The sequence below is a fragment of the Sceloporus occidentalis genome, unplaced genomic scaffold (genome assembly GCF_023333645.1).
Source record: "Sceloporus occidentalis isolate IW3139 unplaced genomic scaffold, rSceOcc1.0.p SCAF_3, whole genome shotgun sequence".
Lineage (NCBI taxonomy): Eukaryota > Metazoa > Chordata > Lepidosauria > Squamata > Phrynosomatidae > Sceloporus > Sceloporus occidentalis.
In genome coordinates, this window is record NW_028316983.1 from 83,113,020 (window position 1) to 83,139,538 (window position 26,519).

The window sequence follows — 26,519 nt, forward strand, 5'->3', positions numbered from 1 at the left end:
CTGAACACAAAAGCCCCAGGGCCAATAGGAGATAGTATTTTCTCAAGGATTATCCACAGCTCTTGGAAGAATTAGGTTCTCCCTGATTCTCTGGCTTTCTCATTCCAACACACTACTAATCAGCATGTTTAGGCAATGGAGGAGAGGTACGGGTGTGTACTGTATTCTCTTTGCATGTCACTATTCTTCCTTGAAAGGTGGAATGAGTTTTGCAGGGAGGGAACTCTCAAAAAAACAAATACAAGGGCTGGTGGAGTTCAAAGTGTAGAAGCCATGAATCCTAATTCAATGAAGACCTTGAGGGCTTGACACAGTCATCTCTCCTTTGAGGCAGATCCTTATTAGTACGGGGGTCTGAACTCTGAGAATTTTGAAGTTCTTAAAAATGCTTTCTGGCTGTACTTCAATTTATTGGAAAACAAACCTGCAGTATCTTTAAATCATCACTGTCTTGCCTACGTCAGCATTTGGAAAAGGAACAACCCCTTGCGCTTTCACTTTTATGCAGAAAATGAATGCTGATTAAGAATTTCATGCACCTCTTACTCTGTTGAAAAAATATTTTATTTTATTGTACCATACTGCATGTAATTATGATTATCCATGGTTGACATTTGCACTTTAATAAACAGATGATTATCTTATAAAATGCTAAATCTCCGGGCTATTCTTTATGATCACATTAAAGTTTTAACACATATGATATTCTTAGTCTGCTTGCATTGAAAAGATAAAGATCTGCATTCAAGTACTATGGGGGGTAGCTTTGTACATTTTAGAAAATGTTGGAAAAGAAAGCATGAGCTTCTAGGAATTGTAATTGAAAGTAAAAAACCTGTTAGTAATGACAAAAACAAAGTTAAGCTGAAATCATATCAGGCACACTAAAACTATGGGTTATATAGTTCAGCTCCGTTTAGTCTTCATATACTCTTTAAAGTCTCTTCCCAAGTATTAATTTCAGGGAACTTGGCAGATTCCTGATCCTGAAATGTCTGATAAAAATATTAAATAATCCAAGGTAATCATAATGGTACAAAATATTTCACCAATTTGATATGATTTTCAAGGAAATATGCAGGTATATTTATCAAAAAAGCATCAGTATTATCATTCCTACATTCCAGCTCTCCAGGAGCCTGATTCCATACAGAGACCATAAGTTAACATAATTAGCTTACATTAATATCACACTTAAGCTCTGACAGTTAATTGATTCATACACATTTACATTTCTTGTAGTGAACATTTCACCCTTAGTATCTTTGCTAGCACATTTGTATTTTTGCATGCTTCCGCTTTTTTGAAAGGACAAGTATTGTTTTTAAGGTAAAATCCCAGCATGTCATGGAACAGACATAAACACTAGTAAGTTTAATGTTTACAGCCTTGATAAGAGTTGGTTTTCCAGGCTTTGTGCTCAAGCCTCCTTTTTGCTCATCCATATTTCATTTTTTCCCCCCAGTGACTCCTGCCCTTGACTCAAATTACTATTTTGTGTGCTATTACTCAAAAGCTTCTTTGGACAGTTTAGCATGATGTGCCAGACTATGGTGAAATCGTACCATTGAGTCTGAAACTAGCTCTGCTCTCAAAATCACAAGAACACTTTCATTTTTAAAAGAAAGTTATTTTTCTTGGGTAACACTGGACAAGTAAACATCTGTTCATGTAGTGGCACTTTATTCTCTTCCCGGATGTCCCCAGTATTCTAAAACAGATTTGGATTGGGAAGCAAATAGGAAGGTGAATTTGTTCTGTTAGCAGTTTCTATTTCATGTGATTTACTTTTTAAAGTTAGTTACTGATCATACAAATAAAATGGCAAATCAAGATATATATATTACAGATTACATGCTTAGGTCATTTATGTAAAGTCAGCTGCAATTTTACATAGGAAGTACAGGTATCAAGAGAAAAAAGGCATCTACTATTAAATGCCAATCTATACTTTATTTACATCTAAAATTACTGTGTCAAAGTGCAGGCCTCATACAGAGTTGGGTACAAATGCCAAGTGTTACATTTCTAATTGTGCTAGCATTTATTCTCACTCTTCCTCTCGCTCACACACATATATAACACACACATACACCATACCAAGAATATGCATACTATTTTGCATAAGAATTGTTTTCATGCTGGTCATAATTCAAACAACCAATGAGAGTTCTGTACATGCATAAGGACCTTTTACACTATTCATCTCCATATCCAAAAGGCAAATCAGTATTATTGGATGATCTTCCAGTAGTGCTTGAGGTTTGCAACTGGTAAAACATCTGTGTGTGCAGAAGTCTACCAGCACATGGCACTTTTGGGATCCCAGCATTTAGATTTTATCAAGCCACATGCAGCCTACCAAGAGTTTGAAGAACAAGCTACTTTGAGCTGGCCATTCTGGAAAGAAATCATATTTTCTGGCAATTGTTCAAGCAATTGGCAGCCATTAAAACTCACTCGCTAAAGAATTCAAACTTAGCATTCAGTTTACCATCAATGGTTTAGATGCTTTCTTCCTCATGCCAAGATAATTCTACTAGTGTATATCTTCAGCTTGTGCATCCTTGCTTCATTAGGAAATGTCAGTGGTGCTTCAGATACACAGTGCTAATGCCTGTTGTAGGAAAAAGGATGCAACAACATGAGGTTAGCTTTGGCTTTCCATATGGATTCTAGATACTGATTTCTTATTATAAAGAAAAATCACATTTCAAACTGCCGTGGGTTATACCTCTAACTTAAAAACTGACAGAAATGATAGCTGTAAAACAATCAAGATTTTGATGTATAGTGTACCATGTGGTCCTCCACTTGTGAAACCACAGCGACTACCAATCTAACAGCCTATGGAGAGGGATATGTAGATGAGAAATATACTTCATGATGTAGGAGCTTCTCAGTGGTAAAACGTCACAACAATTGAGTTGAAACTATCATTCATCTCTGCCATCTATACCTGAATTTCATCCATCCATCCATTTTTTTCCAGGGAGCTGCCACATTCTTCATCCCACAAACGGGAAGGTGAGGAAGCGAAGAGAAAAATTCTATAGAAGGCGAGTCCATTACAACTAAAATCCTAAGACTGTCTCAAAAAAAAAGAAAAAAAGAGGAACCCCTACATTGCTTCACACTGAACTCAAAAAAAATCAGTTGTCTCTCAAGCAGAATGAGTGGAGGGAGGGGGAAAAGGGGGGAAAACTGGAATTCTAGGGATCATTTTAAGCATTTTAAAAATTACCTGAAATTCAAGTGTTCCAATAGCACATAGCCATCTAGGGATAAAGAAAGAAAAATGTTACAGAAATGAATTTGGCTCATAGCTTTTGTCATGTTGTGTGCCTTCAAGTAGTTGCAAGCCTATCTGACTTCCCCAAGGTCACCCAATAGGTGTCATGGCTGAGCAAGGAACCAAACCCTGGTCTCCATAGTCTTAGTCCAGTTCTCAAACTGCTGCACAGCACTGGTTCTCTTTAGTCATAGCTATACACAAGTTGCGCAAATGTATGTCTTAAAACACATTCAAATGAAAACTGGCATTCAGGTGAAAAAAGTATGTTCCACCCAATTTAGAAATACAGTGTGCCCGCGTCATACGTGGGTGCACTATATGCGACTTCCAGCATACGCTGGGAGCCGCGCCAGAAAGGCTTCTCCTGTGGCCCGGAAGAAACAATGGGGCGTGTGCCTGTGGTGTGTGCCCCGCGGAGCGCTGGGTGCGTGCCACAGGAATGAGCCCTATTATTTCTAATGGGGCTTGACTTTGTGCGGTATTTCCCTTATGTGGCGGGGTCCAGAATTGATCCTCCGCGTAAGGGAAGGGCCAACTGTATAGTCAAATGCATGCTCAAGTAAATGATACAATGTATGGGATCCATGTATCACAGCAGCAAGAGTCTTGTTTCTCAGTTTGGGAAGAAACAAAGGCCCAGAATTCATGCCCCGGGTATTTATTTTGTACTGAGTCATTTAGGAATCCAGATTTCTACTTCATGCTTCTCTGCAACACCAGAGTAATCAATTGTGACTTCGTTGGTTCTAATTACTGAATTGCTAATTTATACTAAGCCTAAAACATGGTTCTTTCAATAGCAGAGCATGTGCTTTGCAAGCAGAAAGTCACACAACTAGGGCTAGGGCAGAATCTTGCCTCAAACCTTGGGTGCTGGTTCCAGATAGTTTTGAAAATATTGGCCTATATGGACCAATGGTCAAAGCCAGTCTAAGATCATTCCCTAACATAGGAAAGTAGGACAAAAACATAGGAAGTTTCATACGAAGCTTACATTTGCCTTCAGAATTCCGACATATTAACTGATTCCCTTCAGTAACATCAATGACTTCAAGTTGTTCTCCAGCTGTGATCTTCAAGTCAAGTTTTCCTTTGGTTGAAGCATTTGAGCAGTGTGCAACTGCTGTATTAATTACTGTGATCTCCTTATCATACTGAGAAGACAAGAGGAGGAAAATCAGTAAGCAGGGATATAAATCCTGATTTGGTCTTTATTTGCAGAGTAAAAGGATAATTTTTTTTTTTAAAAAAAAACAACAACACATTTATCATTTTTGTGTCGCAAAGCAATTTTGTTATGTTCCAAATTGCTTTTGTACACTTCTGCAAAACGGGCAAAACTGAAAAGGTTGCAACGGTGACTTCGTTGCACAAACTAAGAAAAACAAAAACAGGATTGTTTATGTCTATGTGACCAGTCTGCTTGTGCTCCCTTACCCACACACACACACACACACACACACACACAGTGCCTGCACCTATCGCTGTTAGACTGTCCCATCATATCAAAATGGCCTCTCTCATCTGCAGTCTTGAAAACAGGGATATTCTTTTTTTCATGTCCCCATAAGTAAGGCTGGAAAAGTATAGACACATTTCTGGAATCAAGTCCTATTGAGATGGTGGGCTTACTTCTGGCTAAGAGTAGATGATCAAGTTGGAAGGTTCCTAAAGTAATCTGGGATCAAAATAGATATTAAAGGCAATGCAACTCCACATGAGGACAAAACCTTTATCTCACACAATGAAATTTCCTCAGAGCTACATAATTCATTAAGGCCCTTTCACACCACACAATTATATTATTATGATTCCATTTTAATTCCCATTGTTCCATATTATGGAATCCTGGGATTTGGAGTTTATAGACAGGATTTTAGTACTGAAATTAGAGAACTATGTTTACTGTGAAGGGACCTGCAAATTTAAGACCACGTTTATTTTCCTATGAACAATCACAAGACAAAACATTCTAAATACAAGGTATATGGTCACCTGTTATATGACTAACAGATGTCTTTCACCTCTTGATGGAGGATCGCTTCTAAAAACATGCTTAAGCATATTATTTAATGTGACACACATTTTTAGGACTTTGGCATACCCAGCAGATTTTTAATTTTTTTTTATATTAGACAGTTCTTCCTATAAATAACTGCCATATCATGAACTGTTTTGAAAAGTTTCCTCACTTTTAAAAAGATGGCAATTGTTTGGGGAATATAGGAGTGAACTTTTCTTGGACATGCAGCTCTACATTTCTTTGGACCCCAGCCACTCAGGACAGACACTGAATTGCTATAGAAAATCTTGCAGCAATAGAACAGAGCATCATGTACTGGACATGATATTACCTAACTATCATGTCCATGGTGGTTGTTCCTTTCTAAAATACAGTATCTAATTATGACCTTGCAGGAGATGACTGGAATTCCAGGCTGCATCCATACTGCAGCAATAATCCAGTTTGAGATCGCTTGAACTGCCTAGCTCAGTGCTAGGGAATCCTGGGATTTGTAGTTTGTTGTAACACCAGAGCTCTATGACAGAGAAAGCTAAATGTCTCACAGAACTACAGCTCCCAGAATTTCATAGCACTGAGCCAGGGTAGTTAAAGTAGCGTCAAACCGGATTATTTCTGTAGAGTGGATGCAACCCAAATGCTACCGGAAAAAAATTCCAGTGCTACTGGAGAAAGATATGGGACCCCACCCTTGCAAATGCATTAAAGCTATGGTTCTGTTGATTCTACACTCTGTTGCTTCAAAGCAAGTTCAGATGAAATTTAAAAAACAACATATTAATCAAGTATATCAAATAAATGATAGAAAAACTGTAGGGGAGCTGGAAAAAAACAACAGATGCTAATATCCGATATCTTAAACTTGCAACCTTCAGCAGCCAAACAATGATTTTTAAAAAACCTCACAGAACTGGTTCACCTGCTAGCAATGAATAATAATAAGCAGTGGATGCAGTCTGACACCACTTCAAGTGCTATAGCTCCATCCAATGGAATCCTAGGATTTGTCGTTTTACCTAAGTCTTTAGCCTTTTCTGCCAAGAGTGCTGGATCCGGTCCTAATGCATTTCGAGCCAAACCTATCTGTCAGCTGTATTCTATAAAGTTGTGGCCTTTTCCTTCCAACTGGGTGTATTGTGATAATTCATTCTGATGCTTTGTCCCCTTGCCACTGCAAATAATGCTTCTGACTACATTGAAGCAGGTTAACAGTCCTACCAAAATCAGCATCTAGTAGGCACCAAACAGTACTGATTTAATGTGTGGAATATCCATGAAAAATGAGATCATATGAACTCAAGGTTGAGATTCCTGTAGAATCATTGGTGAATTTCTGAGTGCCATGTTTAGCTTAGGAGGCACCAAAATAAGGATGTATCTTTTAAAAGCAGTTTGTATGGTCATGTATTCCAGATGTAAAAATGTTAATTCACCCACAATTAGTACTCAGTATGCTGCAATCTGTAATATGGCTTCCATGAGCAGAGTAACTAACGTAAGAAGAGATGTTTTTAAAAAAATATATTTCAATGTTTTTCTTTTCTGGGGATGATTTCACATCAGTTTGACCCAACCAATTAAACAATTATTACTGTTTATATGATCTCATGTTGAATTGTGTTCATTATGTGTGTTATGATATTGCACTACAGTGTTCATAGTCTCTTCTTAAAGATAATGTTTTCATTCGCTTCAAGAGAAAACATTGGTTGCCATTAATTCTGCCCCATAAAAGACAACATTGCTGTGCTCTGCCATCCACGGATTTCGCCAAACCTTAGAGTCCTTGGCAATTGATAGGAATTATTGCCTGCATCTAATTACGACATAATTTAAAGATTACATTTTTCTGGAATGTGGCTACTCACAACTCTATGTAAGGCACAACATAGTTTCAGGCATTACACATACAATAACTCATTTGAGCCACTTGTAACCATGCCAACAACTCCCAATAACTCCATTAAAAACACACACACAACCAAAGAACACATACCATGAACTTTTCTCTAAACAACTTTTCTTCTTTTGACATCTTGTTATTCTTTTCCACATTATATTTCTTGACTTTGAAGAAGCTCCTGGGAGAAGAGCTAAGAAGAAAGGTTATGCAAATGATCCATTATAAACACAGAGTACTGTCATAATTATTCAACTTGTCCTAATAGCCCTTTCCAAATGTGCCATGAGACGTGCAGTCTTACATAGGCTCACCTAGCATTAAATCCCATTGAACTCAATGAGACCTCTAAGCATGTAGAGGATTACACCATAAAATGTAATTAAACACAATGTGATTCACCTGAGAGTAAACATTAATGTGTTTGCACTATAAAGAGGTATTTAGGAGCAAATCAAGTGGGGGACAATCTGATGGAATTGCAGTAGAACCTGGAAGGAGACAACCAACAGTGCCCCATTCACCCAAAACCTGCAACTCACTGCAAATTATGTTGTTGTTGTTTTGATAGCACTAAGGGCTCTGGTGAGAGAGGATGGGGCGAAAGTTCTGTTAGTGCAGTACTAGCTTTAGGCCTTCGGCTCAATATTTGGAAGCTATTAATGCAACACAAAAAGAAACATTTATTTTAAGGCCAGTGTATATTGCAGTCAATATAATATTTACACCCAATTTTCATTTGCACCATGAAGAACACCTGGAATGTACCAGCTTGAAGTAGTATTTTATCAACATGAACATCACAGTCTGCCAGAAACCCTCCTCTTGTTTGTTTTCAAACTCAGTGTATTGCTTTGGTGTTGATCACAACACAGATGTACAGAATAGGAATGCTTTTTAAAAACAGCAGCTGGAATCTTCTAGTGTGGCTTCCAGGGGGTTACACCAGAAAGTATAACTTTGGACACAGCAGGAGATACATAGGCCGCATACAGACAGGCCAAAATAAAGCTGCTTCGGGTCACTTTGGAGATGTGCTTTTTAAAAGATGCATGGGTTTTAAGAGTCCAGAAGCTGCTCCAAGGCTGTGCTCCAGTCCTTAGGACTGGAATGTGGCTTTGGCGCAGCTTCCGGACTCTTAGGATGCATGCATCATTTAAATAGCATACCTCCAAAGTGACCCAAAGCAGCTTTATTTTGGCCTGTCTGTATGGGGCCATAGTGCTGCCTTGTGAAGTATTTATCCCCAACCATGCAATGGCAGCTGGATGTTGCTTGCTTTGCCCCAATGAGCCTCAAAGGCCACTGTCTGGATGTATGTTCAGATGCCATGCTGCAGCTCTCACCCTCCCAGACCTCCAACAGAAATTCAATGATGGAGCTTAGTGCTCCACCAGCATTGAATAGGATCTCAGCAGATATGGCTATTCCTGACACTTCACTGAAAGGGCACCCAACATTTCTTTCAGGATGCTTCTGCATTATCACTGCTCATCCGTCAATCCTTTTCTTTTGACACATAATTTTTTTAGTTTTTATTAATCCCATTCCATTCCTGTTGGTGGTGAAGCTTTAGTTTCTTGATGACAAGGAAGCTGTAAAATGCTGATGTCCCAAAGAGACAACGAATATCAGCGAAATCAAGCAAGATATCCCAGGCAACAGGCCTCATTTCATGCACCACTGAATCACAAAAAAGTGTAGTTTCAGGAGCACATAGACTGTCAGTTCAATAGGCTGCAAGCAAAGCAGCCCACAGTCTTCATCCAGGCGTAAAGTTACAAGGGTTGTAGTGCTTTTTAAAATTCAACCATAAAACAGATGCTAAAATTAATTTTTTTTCTTTGAATACCATGTGAACTTTTGCCCCCCAAAAAGACACTTCTTAACATTTAGTATTCAATTATTCTCATGCTGCTAAATTACCAATTCTTTTTTAATAGGTTGACTTACATCACCACAAAAATCTATCCCTGACATTCTTCACACTGTGGGTCGATTTTGTTACCCATGAGGACTATAGATGGAATAATTTGTCTGCTTTGTTTTTTATAAATCCCCCTCTTTTTTGCCCCCCAAGCACAAATTATTCAGCCTCATTTCTGTATCAAGTATGTATGTATGTATTTGATAGCACAATGTAAATTCATGTGCATTTTCATTCATGGTTCTCCACAGCATATGAATTTTTGCAAGCACTTTCCCTAAATGTATGTGGGTTGTTTTTTTTTTTTGTCTTTTATATGCTATTTTCATAAATTTATACATTAGTAAATGCAGCTTTCTCAAATGTCCACATCTCTCAGCCAGGAGACTGTTTTGCAGCATTCAGAGAAGTGAGGGGAAAAAAGAACAATTGCATTTCTGTTTTTGTATTAGTTAAGGAAATATGAGTTAAGTCAGTTTGAATTAAAATGTGAATGCATACATTTTGCTTTCACCTCTAATGAAAACAAATGTCCCTGAGCACACCTAGCAGCAACCACATAATTGTTTGCATGCCAGCTAGCCAGTCTGCTTAGTGGTTTCCAAAGAGAGTAGCAAGAATCCATCATTAAGATTTGTGTGCAGAGCTAAAACATCTCAAGATTGAAGTACTTGAAGATTGGGATCTAAGGATGCAAATTTTTATACATTTTGTTTTCACAGGCAGGAATGACATTCTCGTCTGCTGGGAGAAAGTAAACTGCACAGTTTTCAAGGACTATTCACAATTGAGGATTTATTTCATTCCCAAAATGTACCTTTTTTATCTGCACAGACAATTGCATTTTACATGAAGCAAAGACACAACATTTCTCCACATAAAACAAGCTCCTCATACAGAAAACAACTGTGCAAAAATGTTTTGGGGTTTTTTGTGCAGGAAATGTTTATTTTCTTTGAGAAACACCATCTCCTGTCCAAAAAATCCACACAGACACATTCCATGCAGCATAAGCACCAACCTGTGAAGATTCTCATCCATTTAGGATTCTCCTCATCAGGGTTTCCTGTCTTTGGAGAAACCTGCTATGTTATCATTTTTGACTATTTTCTTTCTAAACCTAGTCTGGGATGGAAGGAAGTTTCAGTTGTTTAGTGGACAATGAGATGGTGAATCCAGGTACAAGTAAGAATTTTAAATTATTATTATTATTATTATTATTATTATTATTATTATTATTATTTCTATACCGCTATTCCAAAGATCACAGCGGTGTACAACAAGAATAAAAACAGTTAAAACATCACAACCCTACACCCCCAAACAGCATCACAAAAATTAACAATAAAAGCAATAACAAATAATAAATCATTTATCCAAAGTGCTGAAACCTATTCCAAAGTATTTCAGCACCCTGGATAATTCCTGTAAAGTTTAAACTAAAACCTCAGACCAATTTACCATCACAGTACTATTAGTCAGATCCTCCAGCCTGTCCTGATTGTAGATTTCTAAGTATAAAACACTTACCAACCTGCATAAATATAGAAGATGGCTGATGAATTTCAGATGCACAGTACAGAAAAGGTTATGAACTCCATCCTTTGGGGTTGATGGAGGCTCACACAAAGATTCCATAGATAAAAACCCAGGCCTATCACTAGATAAGCTGTGCATCTGCATCAATTAACAGAAACCAGGAATAACAAATTATGTGCCTCTCCTATCTAGTGAGTCTCCCTGCCACTATAGACCTTCCCCTCCCATCACCTACAGCATGTCATGTTGTCATTGCCTTGTTTCCTTCCTTTTTGCACCATTGATCTCTCACCTCCCTTTCTTAGTACCATAGCTCTTTACCACTATCATTGTCATGCTCACTTTCAGTGTGAAGAAGAACTGGCAGCTGGCACATTTTTATGAAAGAGCCAAGTGGCCCATGGTGGTGCTACTTCAAACAGAAGGTAGCCAGGCAAACAGACATCAGTGGTTGTGATGAGACAAGATGTAATAATGAAAAAAGATGTGATGTGAGATGAGGACAGGAGATGGCAAGATAGCGGTTGGTGAATGGGCTTGTGAAAGAACAAGATAGTGAAGCAACAACTAAAATGACGGCTGTGAAGGTGCTTCTCCTCCTCAGCCATTGCTTCAGAAGAAGAGATACAGTGGACCCTTGGTATGCACTGGGGTTTGGTTCATAGAAATAATTTCCCATAATTTCCTTTTGAAAAGGATGTGCATTTATGCATTCTTAAATATAAACAGTGGAACTGTAGTGCATCCTTAGCATAAATATGTCCAGAGCTTCAATATCTTTGTTACAATCTTTGTAGTACAAATACATCATGAGACATATAAGGACGAATTCCAGAGCATAATTTCAAATTCCAAGGCAGTTCTGGCTCAAAATTGAGTAGTAGTATGTCTGGTCCAATATTTTTGCATCAGCTCCCCCCAGAATACTAATAAATACAGTTTAAGAGCATTATACATTTACAGATCTGGGAAAAAATATTTTTAAAAGAGAAGTTTTGTGTATCACAATACAAACATCCTTTGTCATTGTTGTTTACTTACTTTGTATCAGTTTGTTCTGTGTCAACATTGTTATACACCATGGATTCCTGGGCTATAACATCTGTCAACAAAGTCAAATATATCTTTTAGCATTTATAAAGCATGCATATATTCCTTGATTCTGTGCAAAGATTAAAGAAATGGAAACAGTTCCACTCACAAGCCTGCAAACTAATACACACAACTTCAAGGAAAGAAGAGAAAGGGACAAAATTAGCAAACTCTTATCATTGCCAATTCACTGGCGAGCAAAGATTAATGCACCACACCACACAACGCCACTTAATTTAAAAGCTAGAAAGTAAATCTATCTAAAGTTTAAATCCATGCATTTTAGAATCCATAACAACCTTCCATTCTCAGTACATTTTGCCCCATAAAGAAGAAGCTGTGAGAAACTCGGTCATTAAAGTGTTCAAAGTCCATGAAGTAAATTTATTTATTTATTTGGAGTATTTTAGCCCACTCTACAGCCAGAAAGTCTGTAGATTATGTAGACAAAGCAGCTTCAAAATTGTTCATTTAACAGCTTCTTGCCCTGAGGCTTACAGTCTAAATACAAGGCAATGGTGGTGGTTGTGGGAAGAAAGCAATATATTCCAACTTTGGGCCACACACCTATAAATGGAAGTCACTTCACTGGATTTGGGCGGATAACAACTACTGCCTGTTAAAACAAGCAGGAATTACTTGCACATCATAATAAGTCTTTAGCAAAATACCACAGAAAGAAGACACACTACGCTAGAATAAGGGAACATCACTAGCAGAATGTAAACTTACCGAGGTTTGGTACAGAATGGGAAAGGTTGCTGAAGAGGAAAAAAATATATAACAAAAATGGCTCATTTCAGCATGGTTTTATGAACAGCAACATTGTTTTTATGCACCTACGTGAACACTTTCAGCCTATTTCTCTCTCAGACACACATACACACATACGTTGGAGAAGCTAATGATCCTTTGCATCTGTTACTTTGCATCTGTTACATAACCAGTACTGTTAATATAGATAATTCGCTTCTACAATAAACCAACCATATAGGAAATAGTTTTTTTTAAATGAGAAGTGGGGGGGAAATCCACCATTTAACTAAACATGAGCAAGGCGTTGTTCAAATCCCACTCATACTTTTATCCCAGCATTTTCCACCCTCTCATCTATACTTGTTCACCTTCCCATTCCTTTCTCTTTAATAAAGCTCCACTGTTTCTTCTGATTCTCTAATATATCCTATTTGCACCCCCATTCTTTCTATTCAAGTAAATGGGGTGAAAGTTAGCTTCTGGTTAGGATGGTTGCTTTGGCCAACTGGAACTTTCATCCATTGCTATTTATATCATTGTGTGGTATCTACCATTCATATACTAGCATTTTGCAGAAGATGGGAATTCATAATCTACTCAATATTGTTACCTGGACTACAGTAAACCAGCATTTCAAAACTTGAACTGTTTGATACAGTCAGCTAATAGAGTACCTTTATAATTTAATCAGCAGCTGTCCACAGAAATTACGTACCGGAAATTCTCCTTCAAATGTGCATTTTTTATTTTGAATTTTCCTTTCCTGAAAAGTTTTCCAAGCCTCTTTGCTTTTTCTCCTTTGCTGTCCCTCGATAAAGAAAAATAAAGAGGATCAAATTACAATCAGGAACTGGAAGTTATGGACATTCACCTTTTCTTCATTTATGAAAGTGGAGCTGATTGGCAAAATGGCTAGGGCTGGGAAAAGGAAACAAATCTAAACATGGCACATAAGTGACTTCTAGAATTCAGTACCATTGGATATAATCATTATTACTAATGTAGGCTCTGTCTGTGCTACAGAAATAATCCAGTTTGACACCATTTTAACTGTTGCAGCTCAGTGCTATGGGATTCTGGGATTGTAGTTTGCTATGATGAGTAGAGCTCTGGTGCCACAACAAACTACAGTCCCCAGAATTCCACAGCACTGAGCTGTGGCAGTTAAAGTGGTGTCAAACTGGATTATTTCTGCAGTGTGGATGCAGCCTTAATAGGACCATGGTGTATAGCTGTAAATGGAACATCCATGTTCAGAGGCAAATAATTTTTGAGTATGAAGCACTACCAACTAAGAAAAAGTGGCTACTTTTTACAAGTCAATCCTGTCTTTCTGCCCAATGGTGTTCAGAGCAAATATCAATGCTACACAAAATGAAAGTCAAGGCAGAAAGTGAAGCATAAACTAAGTTGGGAAAACAGCATTCAAAGCCACCCAAAGTGATGAACTTGACAGCCAAAGCAATAAATCTCAACACACTAATAATAGCCACAAAAAGAAAGAAAGCCAATGGCCTGACTCAGGGCTGGATACATACAGAACATTCAGAGCCAAGCACCCCCCACCCCCTGTGGCCATATCATATCACTTTAAAGCTAGTGGTGACTTCCTAGTTCCCTGCTATGGACAATATTCTGTTGGTTCCGATGTGACTCCTGAAGGCCTCCAGGATAAAAGGACTTTCCTTGACAAAATTTTTCAGGCTCCTGAGCCTTAGAGCAAACATCAGGTTAATCATCTATCAAGTTCACATTAAGTGTGGTATTTCTATTTTGTTTTCCTTGTGAACTACCCAGGAAGCATGTAACTCATCACTGTTGGTGCTGCTGATCCTTCTATCCTCATGCCCTCCAACATTTCACGGATGAAAACAGGCTACATGTGGCCAAGTGTCATCAGATTATGTTCAAAAAAAGGGGGGGGGGTGTGTGTGTGGACTATTGATGGCTCAGCACTCAGCACAAGAGATACTGCAGCAGTTTGCTTTTGTATGAGCCTACTGGGAAGAACAAGACTCCACACTCTACTCTACTCTTCCCCGTAATGAGTTAACTATGCAAACTACTTCTCCATTTTGAACGCAGTTTTGAACAACTGAAGTAAGCTGGGGACAGAGGGGAAAAGTAGGAAGAAAGAAAAAGCAGCTGAAAAATTGAGATCACAAAGGATAAATTGGGAGAGTCCCTGCAAAATTGGGACAGTTGGAGCATATGTATCATCATCTATGATAGACTAAAATCAGAGCTTGAAAATGTTAAGGGTTAGTACTAACATGTTAATGTTAAACCATTATAAATTAATTAATTGGTTAAAGTGCCCATGTCAAGAGAATTTTATAAAATTAATTTGCTGAATCATTAAGTCATTAAATTTAAATATAATTTAAATATAATTTTAAAATGGCCAATAATGACTTAAAGTAATGTAAAACATTAATCATTATTCAAAAGGAGTATCAGTGCTATTTAACAACTGCTGTATTTAAAAATAAATAAATCAGAGCAAAATAAATTCAGCAGCTGAATTTTTAATGAATTGTTGCCAAGCTCTGACTAAAATGATCCGTCTCTGTAACCCAGCAAAGAATTCTTATGCTAAATACTGGTACTTGTATTGTCAAGGAGAAAAAACAGTTCCCATCTATCGCAAAGGCTGATATAACACCCCCCCCCCCCCCCCAAATGACATATATATGGAGTCCTGGCCTCTTCTTCTACACCAGTGGTGGAGAACCTTTTAGAGACCGAGTGCCCAAACTGCAACCCAAACCCCATTTATTTATTGCAAAGTGCCACGTCTCTCTGGATTTCTAATGACAAATTCTAGTGAAGTCTGTGTTGGGATGATGGTGCGTGTGCCCACAGAGAGGGCTCTGAGTGCCACCTCTGGCACGCGTGCCACAGGTTCGCCATCACTGTTCTACACAGTAGGGGCACTAACAGACTGTGGAGCATGCTTGCTAAGCAGGCTTGAGGCACTACTCTCATTAATAGGAGCCAGCTTTGACGAAGCAGCCAGATTTGATGCCAGGTTGAAGAGTGTATGTGCAAGAGCAGTAGTGATAGCAAAAGCATTAACATTTCTAAACTGTTTAATAGTGAACTCAGTATACTCTGAATAGTTTACAATCTGTAAGCCAATTGCCCACAACAAGCTGGGTACTCATTTACCAAAGTACGAAAAGATGAAAGGCTGAGCCAACCCGAAGCCCTCTGGGATCAAACTCACAACGTTGTGGATGCAGTACCAGCATTTAACCACTGCATCACCAGGGCTCCCCAGTATTACTCTCTTAGGCCATCACACTAGGAACAGAGTATAAAGATACTTCATAGTGCAGTTCTATGAGCCAACACAGTGACATAGGCTGCTGTCACACTGCAGAAATAAAGCAGTTTGAGACCACTTTCATTTCCATGGCTCAAGGCTATGGAATGTTGAGATTTGTAGTTTGATGGGGAAAATCCCAAAATTCCATAGCAGTGAGTCATGGAAGTTAAAGTAGTGTCAAACTGCTTTATTTCTGTAATGTGGCAACCCTAGTTTCTTTTGAACTTCAAGTCATTTCCAACTTATGGCGACCCTATCAAGGGGTTTTCTTGGCAAGATTTGTTCAGAGGAGGTTTGTCATAGAATCATAGAGTTGGAAGAGCCTGCAAGGGCCATCCAGTCCAACCCCCTGCCATGCAGGAAATCTAAATCAAAGCATCCCCAACAGATGGCCATCCAGTCTCTGTTTAAAAATCTCTAAGGAAGGAGATGCCATTACACTATGAGGAAATTTGTTCCACTATCAAACAGCCTTTACTGTCGGGAAGTTCCTCCTAATGTTGAGGTGGAATCTCTTTTTCTGTACCTTGCATCCATTGTTCCAGGTCCTAGTCTCTGGAGCAGCAGAAAACAAGCTAGCTCCCTCGTCAATATGACATCCCTTCAAGTATTGCCATCCTCTGAGGTTGAGAGAGTGTGACTTTTCCAATGTCACCCAGTGGGTTTCCATGGCCAAGCTGGGATTCAAGCCCTGTTCTCCAGAGTCCAGGCTACATAGGAGCACATAACTCATGTGACAATGCAGTAGAAACCAGAGTTCAGATAACAAGTTTTCTGCTCTGAGGCCATTTCATATGTTGCATTCTAAGAAGTACATGCAACACAATTTACACATTTAATTTATATTGCACCATTTTCCCATCTGTGTCATGCCTTTCTCTCATCTTTAGAAGGCAATCTTACCTGCATACCATTGAGTTGTGGTTCCAAGACTAGTGCAGGTCTATGAGCTATTAACTGCTAGTCCATGGCAACTTTCCAGAAAATTATTCAAATGTGATAATATGGCAGAAACTAGTCCCTGACACATTAGGACAAATGCTATTCTACCACACCAGGTGAGAGACAGTATGGTGTGGTGGTTTGAGTGTTAAGACTACAACAAGGTTCATATCCCTGCTCAGCCATGAAAACCCAAGGGTGATCCTGTTAAGTCACAATCTGGTAGCCTGAGAGGAAGGCCTAAGCAAACACCTTTTGAACAACTCTTCCAAGAAAACCCTGGGACAAGTTTGCCAGGTCAGAATTGCCTTGAAGGCACACAATATAACAACCACACCAAATAGCTTGAGTAATGCTGCTGTATGGAGATGACATATCATCACTGCCATATCACCAAGGAGACAAGGTAGGCCACGATTTCTTTTCTGTGTGCCTACAGGGAAAAGCCCAGAGCTTAGAAAAGTTCCTTTTAAAGATAATCTCAGAATCCTCGCAGCTAGCATGCCTACACACACTGGAAAAGTTCAATGTTCCCATTATAGGCAAAAAGGCAAAGGCTAATCAATGAAAAGGTAACTTATTTATAGATATTAGCAAGACATAACACTTACTCTGACTTGGTTGAACTGTAATCTTCACTCTGAATATCCTCATAGGTTTCTTCATTACTTTCATCTGCAACTTAATCCACAGAAATAATTATCTTTACATTATTATTATTATTATTATTAAACTTTATTTATAAAACACTGTAAATTTGCAGTGCTGTACATAGTGAGTATACAAAATGCAATAAAATGGGCGGCGGCGTTTGCGGCGGCGAGGAGGGGCGGAGCCGGACCAACTGGGCTTATAGCCCCCACGCTCACCACTCCACCGGCGGCGGCGTTTGCGGCGGCGAGGAGGGGCGGAGCCGGACCAACTGGGCTTATAGCCCCCACGCTCACCACTCCACCGGCGGCGGCGTTTGCGGCGGCGAGGAGGGGCGGAGCCGGACCAACTGGGCTTATAGCCCCCACGCTCACCACTCCACCGGCGGCGGCGTTTGCGGCGGCGAGGAGGGGCGGAGCCGGACCAACTGGGCTTATAGCCCCCACGCTCACCACTCCACCGGCGGCGGCGTCCGCGGCGGCGAGGAGGGGCGGAGCCGGACCAACTGGGCTTATAGCCCCCACGCTCACCACTCCACCGGCGGCGGCGTTTGCGGCGGCGAGGAGGGGCGGAGCCGGACCAACTGGGCTTATAGCCCCCACGCCCACCACTCCACCGGCGGCGGCGTTTGCGGCGGCGAGGAGCGGCGGAGCCGGACCAACTGGGCTTATAGCCCCCACGCCCACCACTCCACCGGCGGCGGCGTCCGCGGCGGCGAGGAGCGGCGGAGCCGGACCAACTGGGCTTATAGCCCCCACGCCCACCACTCCACCGGCGGCGGCGTCCGCGGCGGCGAGGAGCGGCGGAGCCGGACCAACTGGGCTTATAGCCCCCACGCTCACCACTCCACCGGCGGCGGCGTCCGCGGCGGCGAGGAGGGGCGGAGCCGGACCAACTGGGCTTATAGCCCCCACGCTCACCACTCCACCGGCGGCGGCGTTTGCGGCGGCGAGGAGGGGCGGAGCCGGACCAACTGGGCTTATAGCCCCCACGCCCACCACTCCACCGGCGGCGGCGTTTGCGGCGGCGAGGAGGGGCGGAGCCGGACCAACTGGGCTTATAGCCCCCACGCCCACCACTCCACCGGCGGCGGCGTCCGCGGCGGCGAGGAGCGGCGGAGCCGGACCAACTGGGCTTATAGCCCCCACGCTCACCACTCCACCGGCGGCGGCGTTTGCGGCGGCGAGGAGGGGCGGAGCCGGACCAACTGGGCTTATAGCCCCCACGCTCACCACTCCACCGGCGGCGGCGTTTGCGGCGGCGAGGAGGGGCGGAGCCGGACCAACTGGGCTTATAGCCCCCACGCTCACCACTCCACCGGCGGCGGCGTTTGCGGCGGCGAGGAGGGGCGGAGCCGGACCAACTGGGCTTATAGCCCCCACGCTCACCACTCCACCGGCGGCGGCGTTTGCGGCGGCGAGGAGGGGCGGAGCCGGACCAACTGGGCTTATAGCCCCCACGCCCACCACTCCACCGGCGGCGGCGTCCGCGGCGGCGAGGAGCGGCGGAGCCGGACCAACTGGGCTTATAGCCCCCACGCTCACCACTCCACCGGCGGCGGCGTCTGCGGCGGCGAGGAGGGGCGGAGCCGGACCAACAGGGCACACAGCTCTAACTTTTCTCAGACCCAAGGTAGCCAGCGGCTTATCGGTGGGAAGAGAAGAGTGCTCCGACCTTACTGCTGCTGGAACGCCCCCTTTCCCTGGGAAGGCAGACGATTGGTGAAGTGAGTCCAGGACTCACTAGCCACTCTTATAGTGTTAAATTGGGTCCGGACTAGGTACCTGGGTATCCACTCCACGAAGGGGGGTTACTGTGGTGGACTCGCGGGGGGCCTGTGCTTCCCTCCGACACACATTCTCGGTAGGGGAATCAGTTGTGGGGGATGAGAGGGTCGAAGAGTAGCCATTTTCACTATAAGAAAGCCTTTGGTTACAGTCTGCCATTAGTTCCCATTAACATCCACACAAGCGCAAGTGAGGAGGAAAACTCCTTAGCAATTACACATTAACTTGGCCCGGACTGATTGTTACTCTTCTAAATGCAAATTAAGTTATCTTCAATTGATTGGGGGAGTGGAAAAAGATTATAGACCAAGGGGGGAAGTTAGACTTATAAGTAAATTGAGTTCAGCTTTCCGCTTATTGAATTGGAATTTAGAAAGCCAATCGATATGGCAATGGGCACAAGATCGAGAACACAGACTCTAACACAAACTTTTGGACAAACAAAAATATTTTCAAACTCAAATACAAGAAGAGGTTCAATCGAATTACCAAGTAAGCAAACGGACATATCTATGACAATATTAAAAGAGTTGAGGGAGTTTAAAATACAGAGTAGACAAGAACTTAAGGAAACAAGAGATGAAATTAGGGCTGATATGCATAAGGAAATCGAAGGAATAGCAAAAATAGTAGACAAAATTACAAGAGAGGTAACAGATATAAGAGAAGAGGTGGAGGAGGTAATAGAAAAAACTAAAGAATTAGACAAGAGGACAGAGAAATTGAATAAAGAGAGAGATCAGGACAGAAGAGACATGCTTCTACAAGAAATAAGATACAGGGAAAGAAGTGCTAAAATTAGAGGACTACCGGAAAAAGAAAATGAACAATTATTTGAAAGTTTAGTACCAGAATTAGCAAAATTTATGGGATTGGCAGAAGAATTTTTGGATGTACAAATTGAGAAAATATTCAGAATTAACTCGACATTTGCAAGGGAAAGAAATTTACCAAGGGACGTGGCCATATGTTTTACAAATTTAAGAATTAGAGAAAGATTATGCCAGGCAAGTTATGAAGGGAAATTAGTGATTGAAGGCAAAGAAATTGAGATATTTAGAGATCTACCTGCTTTTGTGTTGAAAAGAAGGCAAGAATATAGGTTTCTTACTCAATTCTTACAAAGAAAGGAGATAAGGTACCGTTGGGAAAAAGTAGAAGGTATTACACTAACATTTAGGCAAAGGAGATACAAAATTAACACTGTGGAGAAGGCGAAAGAATTCTTTAAGAAATTAAGAGCTCAGACGAGAAAGGAACAGGAGGAGGAACAAATAAAGGAAGGAAAAAGAAACATAGAAGAAAAACTGGAGGAAGGAAACAAATATAACAAGGATACAGATTTATTAGGACTAGATGGGGAGGAGGAGCTTTTGAACATTGACCTAGACAGACAAAGTTTGACAGGGGAAGAGTTAGAGGAAGGCGAAGTAAACCAAACAGAAGGGTGAGTGGACACAGAAATACAAAAAGAAGGAAAAAAAAAAAAATGGCGACGAGAGGAATTAAAATTGGATCGTTCAATGTAAAGGGGTTAAATAAAAACCATAAAAGAAGGGAAATATTCCATTATTTGGAAAAATGTAGGTTAGACATACTGTGCTTACAGGAAACGAAAATTAGGGGAAACGAAACAAAATACCTAAGAAACCCGAAATTAGGAAGCCTTTATTTTTCTGCAGATGAAAAGAAGAGGAGAAGGGGGGTAGCAATATACGTGAGCAGAAAGTTTGAGGCAACTGAGATCTTTAAGGATAAGGAAGGAAGATATGTGGCGATTGAAATTAATACTGGAAATGAAAAAATAGAAATTGTAAATGTATATGCTCCCTTAGAAAATAAAAATATTTTTTTTGAAAGATTAAATAAAGACTTAACAAAGTGCAATGGAAATAAATTGATTATTGCTGGAGATTTCAATGGAGTCCTGAAACCTAAGAGAGATAGACAATCTAAAAGAAAAATTAAGGACAATCAGGGAAGATTACCAAAGGCATGTTTCGAGATGATAGAGGAAAATAAACTTATAGACGTATGGTCTCATTTATACGAGAAAAAAAAAGGATTTACTTTTCAGTCAGACTCTAATAACTCTCTCTCCAGAATAGATTTATTTTTAGTTACTGGAAATATATTGTTAAGAATAGAAAAAATGGAGATAGCGCCGAGGTGGCTATCTGACCACAACTTAATAGAATTAACATGGAAAATTCCCACAGAAAGGCAACAATGGTATTGGAGGTTAAATGACAAATTAATTAAAGATGAGAAATATAAAGAAAGCATGAAGCAAGAAATAAAACTTTTCTTTAAAGAAAATCTATCTACAGAAGTACATAGTAAAACAGTGTGGGACGCATTTAAATCTGTGATACGAGGTCTTTTGATAAAAAGGGGTGCAGAAATAAAAAGACAAAAACAAAAATTAGAGGAGGAGGACAAACAGGAATTGAAAATATTAGAAGAAATGATAAATCAAAATAGAGATAGTGATAAGATTAGGAAACGGTATATGCTATTAAAGAATAAAATACAACAGAAAAACACAGAGGAACTAGCCAACAAGTTAAAATTCGCTAGACAAAAATATTTTGAAGGAGCAAATAAAACTGGAAGATGGCTTTCATACAAACTGAAAAAAGAAAGAGAAAACAAAAGGATAAACAAAATCAGGGTAGGAGATAAAACTATTACTAAACAAGGCAACATCATGAAGGCTTTTACAGCATACTTTAGAGAAGTATTTAAAGATAATAAAAAGGAAGGAGACATAGACGGGAAAATAAGAAATTATCTGGAGAAAAAAAGAATAAGCAAATTCACAAAGGAACAGATAGAAGACTTGGAAAGACCGATAAATAATGAAGAAATTAAACAAGCAATAAGATCAATGAAGGAAGGTAAATCCCCTGGGCCGGATGGCTTTTCTCCCCTATTTTATAAAACTTTCGAGGAAGAAATGGTGGAGGCGTTAAATATAGTGTTTAATAAAATCAGAGAAGAGGGTACGCCAGACACGTGGCAAATTGCTAATATTTCTCTCATCCCGAAAGAAGGAAAGGATAACACGATTATGTCAAACTATAGGCCAATAGCTTTGTTAAATGTAGATTATAAAATATTTACAGGAATATTGGCAAATAGATTGAAAAATGCTCTGTGTAAGATAATTAATAAAGATCAAAACGGCTTTTTGCCAGAAAGACAACTGAGGCACAACATAAGAACGGTATTAAACATAATAGAATATTATACAATACATAAAGATAAAGAGATGGGTCTGATTTTCGTTGATGCTGAAAAAGCTTTTGACAGCGTATGTTGGTCATTTATGTTGAATGTGTTACAAAGTATGGGTATGGGACCATACTTTTTGGCAAATATATCTCAATTATATATAAGACAGAAGGCTCAGTTAATAATTAATGGTCAAAGAACTGAATATATCCCTGTAGAAAAAGGGACAAAACAAGGTTGCCCACTCTCTCCTTTACTTTTTATAATATGTCTTGAGGTTCTTAACAATGCAATAAGAGATAATGAAATAATTAAAGGAACTAAGATTAAAGGATACGAATATAAGCTCCGTGCTTACGCGGATGATATGATAATAATCCTAGAAGACCCACTAAAAAGCATAGATACGGCGTTAATGGAATTGAAGGAATTTGGAAAATATTCTGGCTTTAAAATAAATAAAGAAAAAACACTGATGATTACAAAAAATATGAAAAAAGAAAAAGAGACAGAATTAGCCAATATCTCACAAATTAAAGTGGTAAAGACTGTAAAATATTTAGGTATATGGCTGACGAATAAAAATTTAGACATATTTGATAATAATTATAAAAAAGTTTGGTTTCAAATCAAGAAAGACCTACAGACATGGAATAAGATGGAATTTTCTTTGTTGGGGAGAGTGGCAATTATAAAAATGAATGTATTGCCGAAACTAATGTTCCTTTATCAAAATATACCCATCATTACTAAGGACAAAATGTTTACGGATTGGAATAAAGAAATAAAAAAGTTCCTGTGGAAAGGGAAAAAGGCAAGAATCAAACAAATAATTTTAAAAAAAGATAAAGATAAAGGAGGATGTGCCCTACCTGACCTAAAGATTTATTTTTGGGCTTGTGTGATTGTGTGGATTCAAGAATGGATGAAAGTAGATAATCCTGATCTATTAAGCATTGAATCATGTAATATGAGATATGGGTGGCATGCCTACTTATGGTATCAAAAGCACCAGATTAATATAGACTTTATGCACCATGCGATTCGTAAACCGTTACTAAGAATATGGAATATAATTAAAAAACGCTACTACCAAAAAACGCCTCTCTGGGTATCCACCCAGGAGGCCTTTTTTGGAAGATGGGAAAATAAGAAGGACTGGATAAGATATAAAGACCTTTTGAAAATAAAGGAAAATGGAGAAATAGATTTAAAAACGAAGGAAGAACTTGAAAAAGAAGGGAAAAATATACAATGGTACGGATATTTACAAATAAAATCTAAGTATAAAGAGGACATAAAGAAAATAGGTTTTGAAACAACAGAAAATAATTTGGAAAAAATTCTATGGGGGAAGGAAAAAGGCAAGATCGCCAAAATATATAAAGAACTGATGAGTTATGAACTGGAAAGGGAAAATGTGACTGATAGTATGACAAAATGGGCGCAGGAGATAGGACGTACGATATCTATGGACAATTGGGAAAGAGCATGGAGAAAAACAGCCAAATTTACGGTAGCACAAGATCTAAAGGAAAATTATCTGAAGGTCACTAATAGATGGTATCTCACTCCAGTAAAAATTGCTAAAATGTATAACTTAGGAATGAATAAATGCTGGAAGTGCGAAAATGAGAAAGGAACACACTACCATATGTGGTGGAGTTGTAGGAAAATTAGAAAATTCTGGGAAAAGGTGCACCACGTTATACAAATAATGTTAAAAATACAATTCTCTATGAGACCAGAAGTGTACTTACTGAATATGACCTCTTTCCTAGGAGAAAACAATGAGAAAAAATATTGGAAAATTATGTTATACCTCATATCTGCTGCTAGAATACTAATTGCAAAAAGTTGGAAAAGTAAGGGGTTACCAAGTATAGAGGAATGGTTACATAAGGTTTTGGAATTAAAAAATATGGACATTTTGACATCTATAATAAAAAATAGGAAGGAAGAAGTGGAAAACTGGAAAATTATAGAAGACTTCTTGAAAAAATATTGGCGGTTAAAAGATTAAGTAACACGACGAGTATAACACTTCACAAGGGGGAATTACTAAAGAGTAATAATGTGAAATTAATAAGATAAAGCATTTCTGTGAATTATGTAAACATTGTATATATATGCAAGGATGAGATTGATTTTGTAATCTAAAAGTGTAATTGCGGGGAACACAGATAATAAGATGTAATAGATATGCAACAGAGTTGTTGTATGACAATGAGGTTGTATAATTTTAACTCAAAATAAAATTAAAAAAAAAAAAACAAACAAAATGCAATAAAATAAAAACCTGCCTAAGTTGTACAATCTAAACAGAAGAATAAGAACATTAAAGTATATCTTAAAATATGGCAAAAGACAGATATGTAATAACAAATACGTAATAATCATTGAATCAAGTTGTGAGGTGGAACACTTCTCTAAACAAAACATTTAGGGAAACAAAGAGTCTACAAAAATAACTGAATCAGAAGAGCAGACTAAAAACTGGCTAAAGAGGTGGCAGTCTGGAGATGTAGGGGAACGAGATTCCATGAATGGGGAGCAGCAAGGGAAAAAGGGAGGATCTGGGCGGAGGAAGAGGAAAACATCTGCTGTGTCAACAGCCAACATTACTAGATCTCAAAGCATGGCCTGGATGATATGGAAGAACATGTGCAGCCAGATAAGAAGGTGTCAAACCATGGAGAGATTTGAAGGTCAGCAAAAGAAGTTTATATCGGATTCTACAAGGAATGGGAAGCCAGTGAAAGGATAATAATAAAGGAATGATGTGATCAAAGCAACAAGCAGAGAAAATTATTAAAGAAACATAACAAACCATTCTTAAGAACCTGGAGTTCCAGAGGAATTAAGATGCAGTTAGATGCTCAGAGAAGACATTTAGATACCTAGCAATGACAATTGTTATATTAGATGTACCCCACAAACCACTTTTGAAAAGACAGCTATAAAGGGCATTCTTTAAGGCATCAAACTGATCTTCAGAGGAATCTCTTCTGGATCCCAGAAGAATGCAATTAGACACTAAAAACCATTTTCCTTTTAAGACGTCAGTATTTCTGTTGACTGTGCAGATAGACCAGGTTTAGGCTAGCTCCAGGAATCAGAGGGCCCATGCCCACCCTGGACTGCACTACAGGTTACACCGAATCCCAGAAAACTGGGGGAAGGGGACAAAGTAAACCAAAACTGAAAGTAGTCAGAGGTCCATTTTCAGTATCATAATACTGTTGGGTGAGGAGCAAAATAAGGTGTCAGAGGCACCTACATATTTTTGTCCTTTTTGTCCCCAGATGGCTGGGACTGTGGCCTGCAGGTCAGATGATTCTAATGTCTGACAAACAGATATAAAAAGACATGATAACCAGGGACATAAGAAAAAGGGAAGGAAAAATCAGATTGATTGAAAATTCCCAACACAATACAAGGAGAAAAACCCACATGTTATACCCAAATAAAACTTAAGAACATTTGGATGGTCAATAAGCACTGAATTATTCAATCTATAAACTTTTACATGAAGACATGTTAAATGAGCTATGCCTATGTGGTACTTTAACTAGTTTCTTAAAAATACTAACCTATTTTAATAAGTTTTGCTAATGCTACACAGTCCATATATCCCTTGACAAAGAGTCTATAAAAATAACTGAACCAGAAGAGCAGACTAAAAACTATCCTGTTCCTTCAATAAAACATTGACATAAAAGTACATTAAAAGCCATGTATTACCAAGACTTTAGCCACTGCACAGAGAATTGCTACTATTAAGTATTATTATGAGCAAATCAGTTTCTCATAAAAGAATCATTTTTTCCTTTGACAGTACAATGATGTCCCTTGGACATTTTATTTTAACTATGGCTGGTTCTAGTAAAAGATAAGCAAGTAACTATCTCTGCTCATCCACAAGGTTACTGAGTGACCTTGGGTGACTTACTGGCCCAGATCTTGTTTAATAAAGGGGAATCTTTTTATGCAGTTATCTGAAAGTTTTAGTTTAAAAAGATTTTTCCCAATTGTTTCT

At 39.3% G+C, this 26,519-nt stretch overlaps 2 protein-coding genes across 3 annotated transcripts in view; one reads left to right on the forward strand and one right to left on the reverse strand.

Annotated features, from left to right (window-relative positions):
• PRKAA2 (protein kinase AMP-activated catalytic subunit alpha 2) overlaps positions 1-3,080 on the forward strand; it is a 41,529-nt gene extending 38,449 nt beyond the window's left edge. Inside the window, exon 9 of one of the 2 annotated variants that reach the window (XM_089515243.1) lies at positions 2,993-3,080. In XM_089515243.1, coding sequence (XP_089371369.1) covers positions 2,993-3,078 — 86 coding nt within the window. In that variant the 3' untranslated portion in view covers positions 3,079-3,080. The remainder of the gene's footprint in view (positions 1-2,992) is intronic. The other variant, XM_089515242.1, reaches the window with a different exon arrangement.
• The window catches only part of FYB2 (FYN binding protein 2), a 65,680-nt gene continuing 39,727 nt past the window's right edge, over positions 567-26,519 (reverse strand). The window contains exons 9-16 of the mRNA XM_089515240.1: positions 17,417-17,486; positions 13,248-13,340; positions 12,509-12,537; positions 11,726-11,786; positions 7,315-7,411; positions 4,290-4,449; positions 3,245-3,278; positions 567-2,617 (exon numbers count right to left, since the gene is read on the reverse strand). Of these exons, the coding sequence (XP_089371366.1) occupies positions 2,611-2,617; positions 3,245-3,278; positions 4,290-4,449; positions 7,315-7,411; positions 11,726-11,786; positions 12,509-12,537; positions 13,248-13,340; positions 17,417-17,486 (551 nt within the window). The 3' untranslated portion in view covers positions 567-2,610. The remainder of the gene's footprint in view (positions 2,618-3,244; positions 3,279-4,289; positions 4,450-7,314; positions 7,412-11,725; positions 11,787-12,508; positions 12,538-13,247; positions 13,341-17,416; positions 17,487-26,519) is intronic.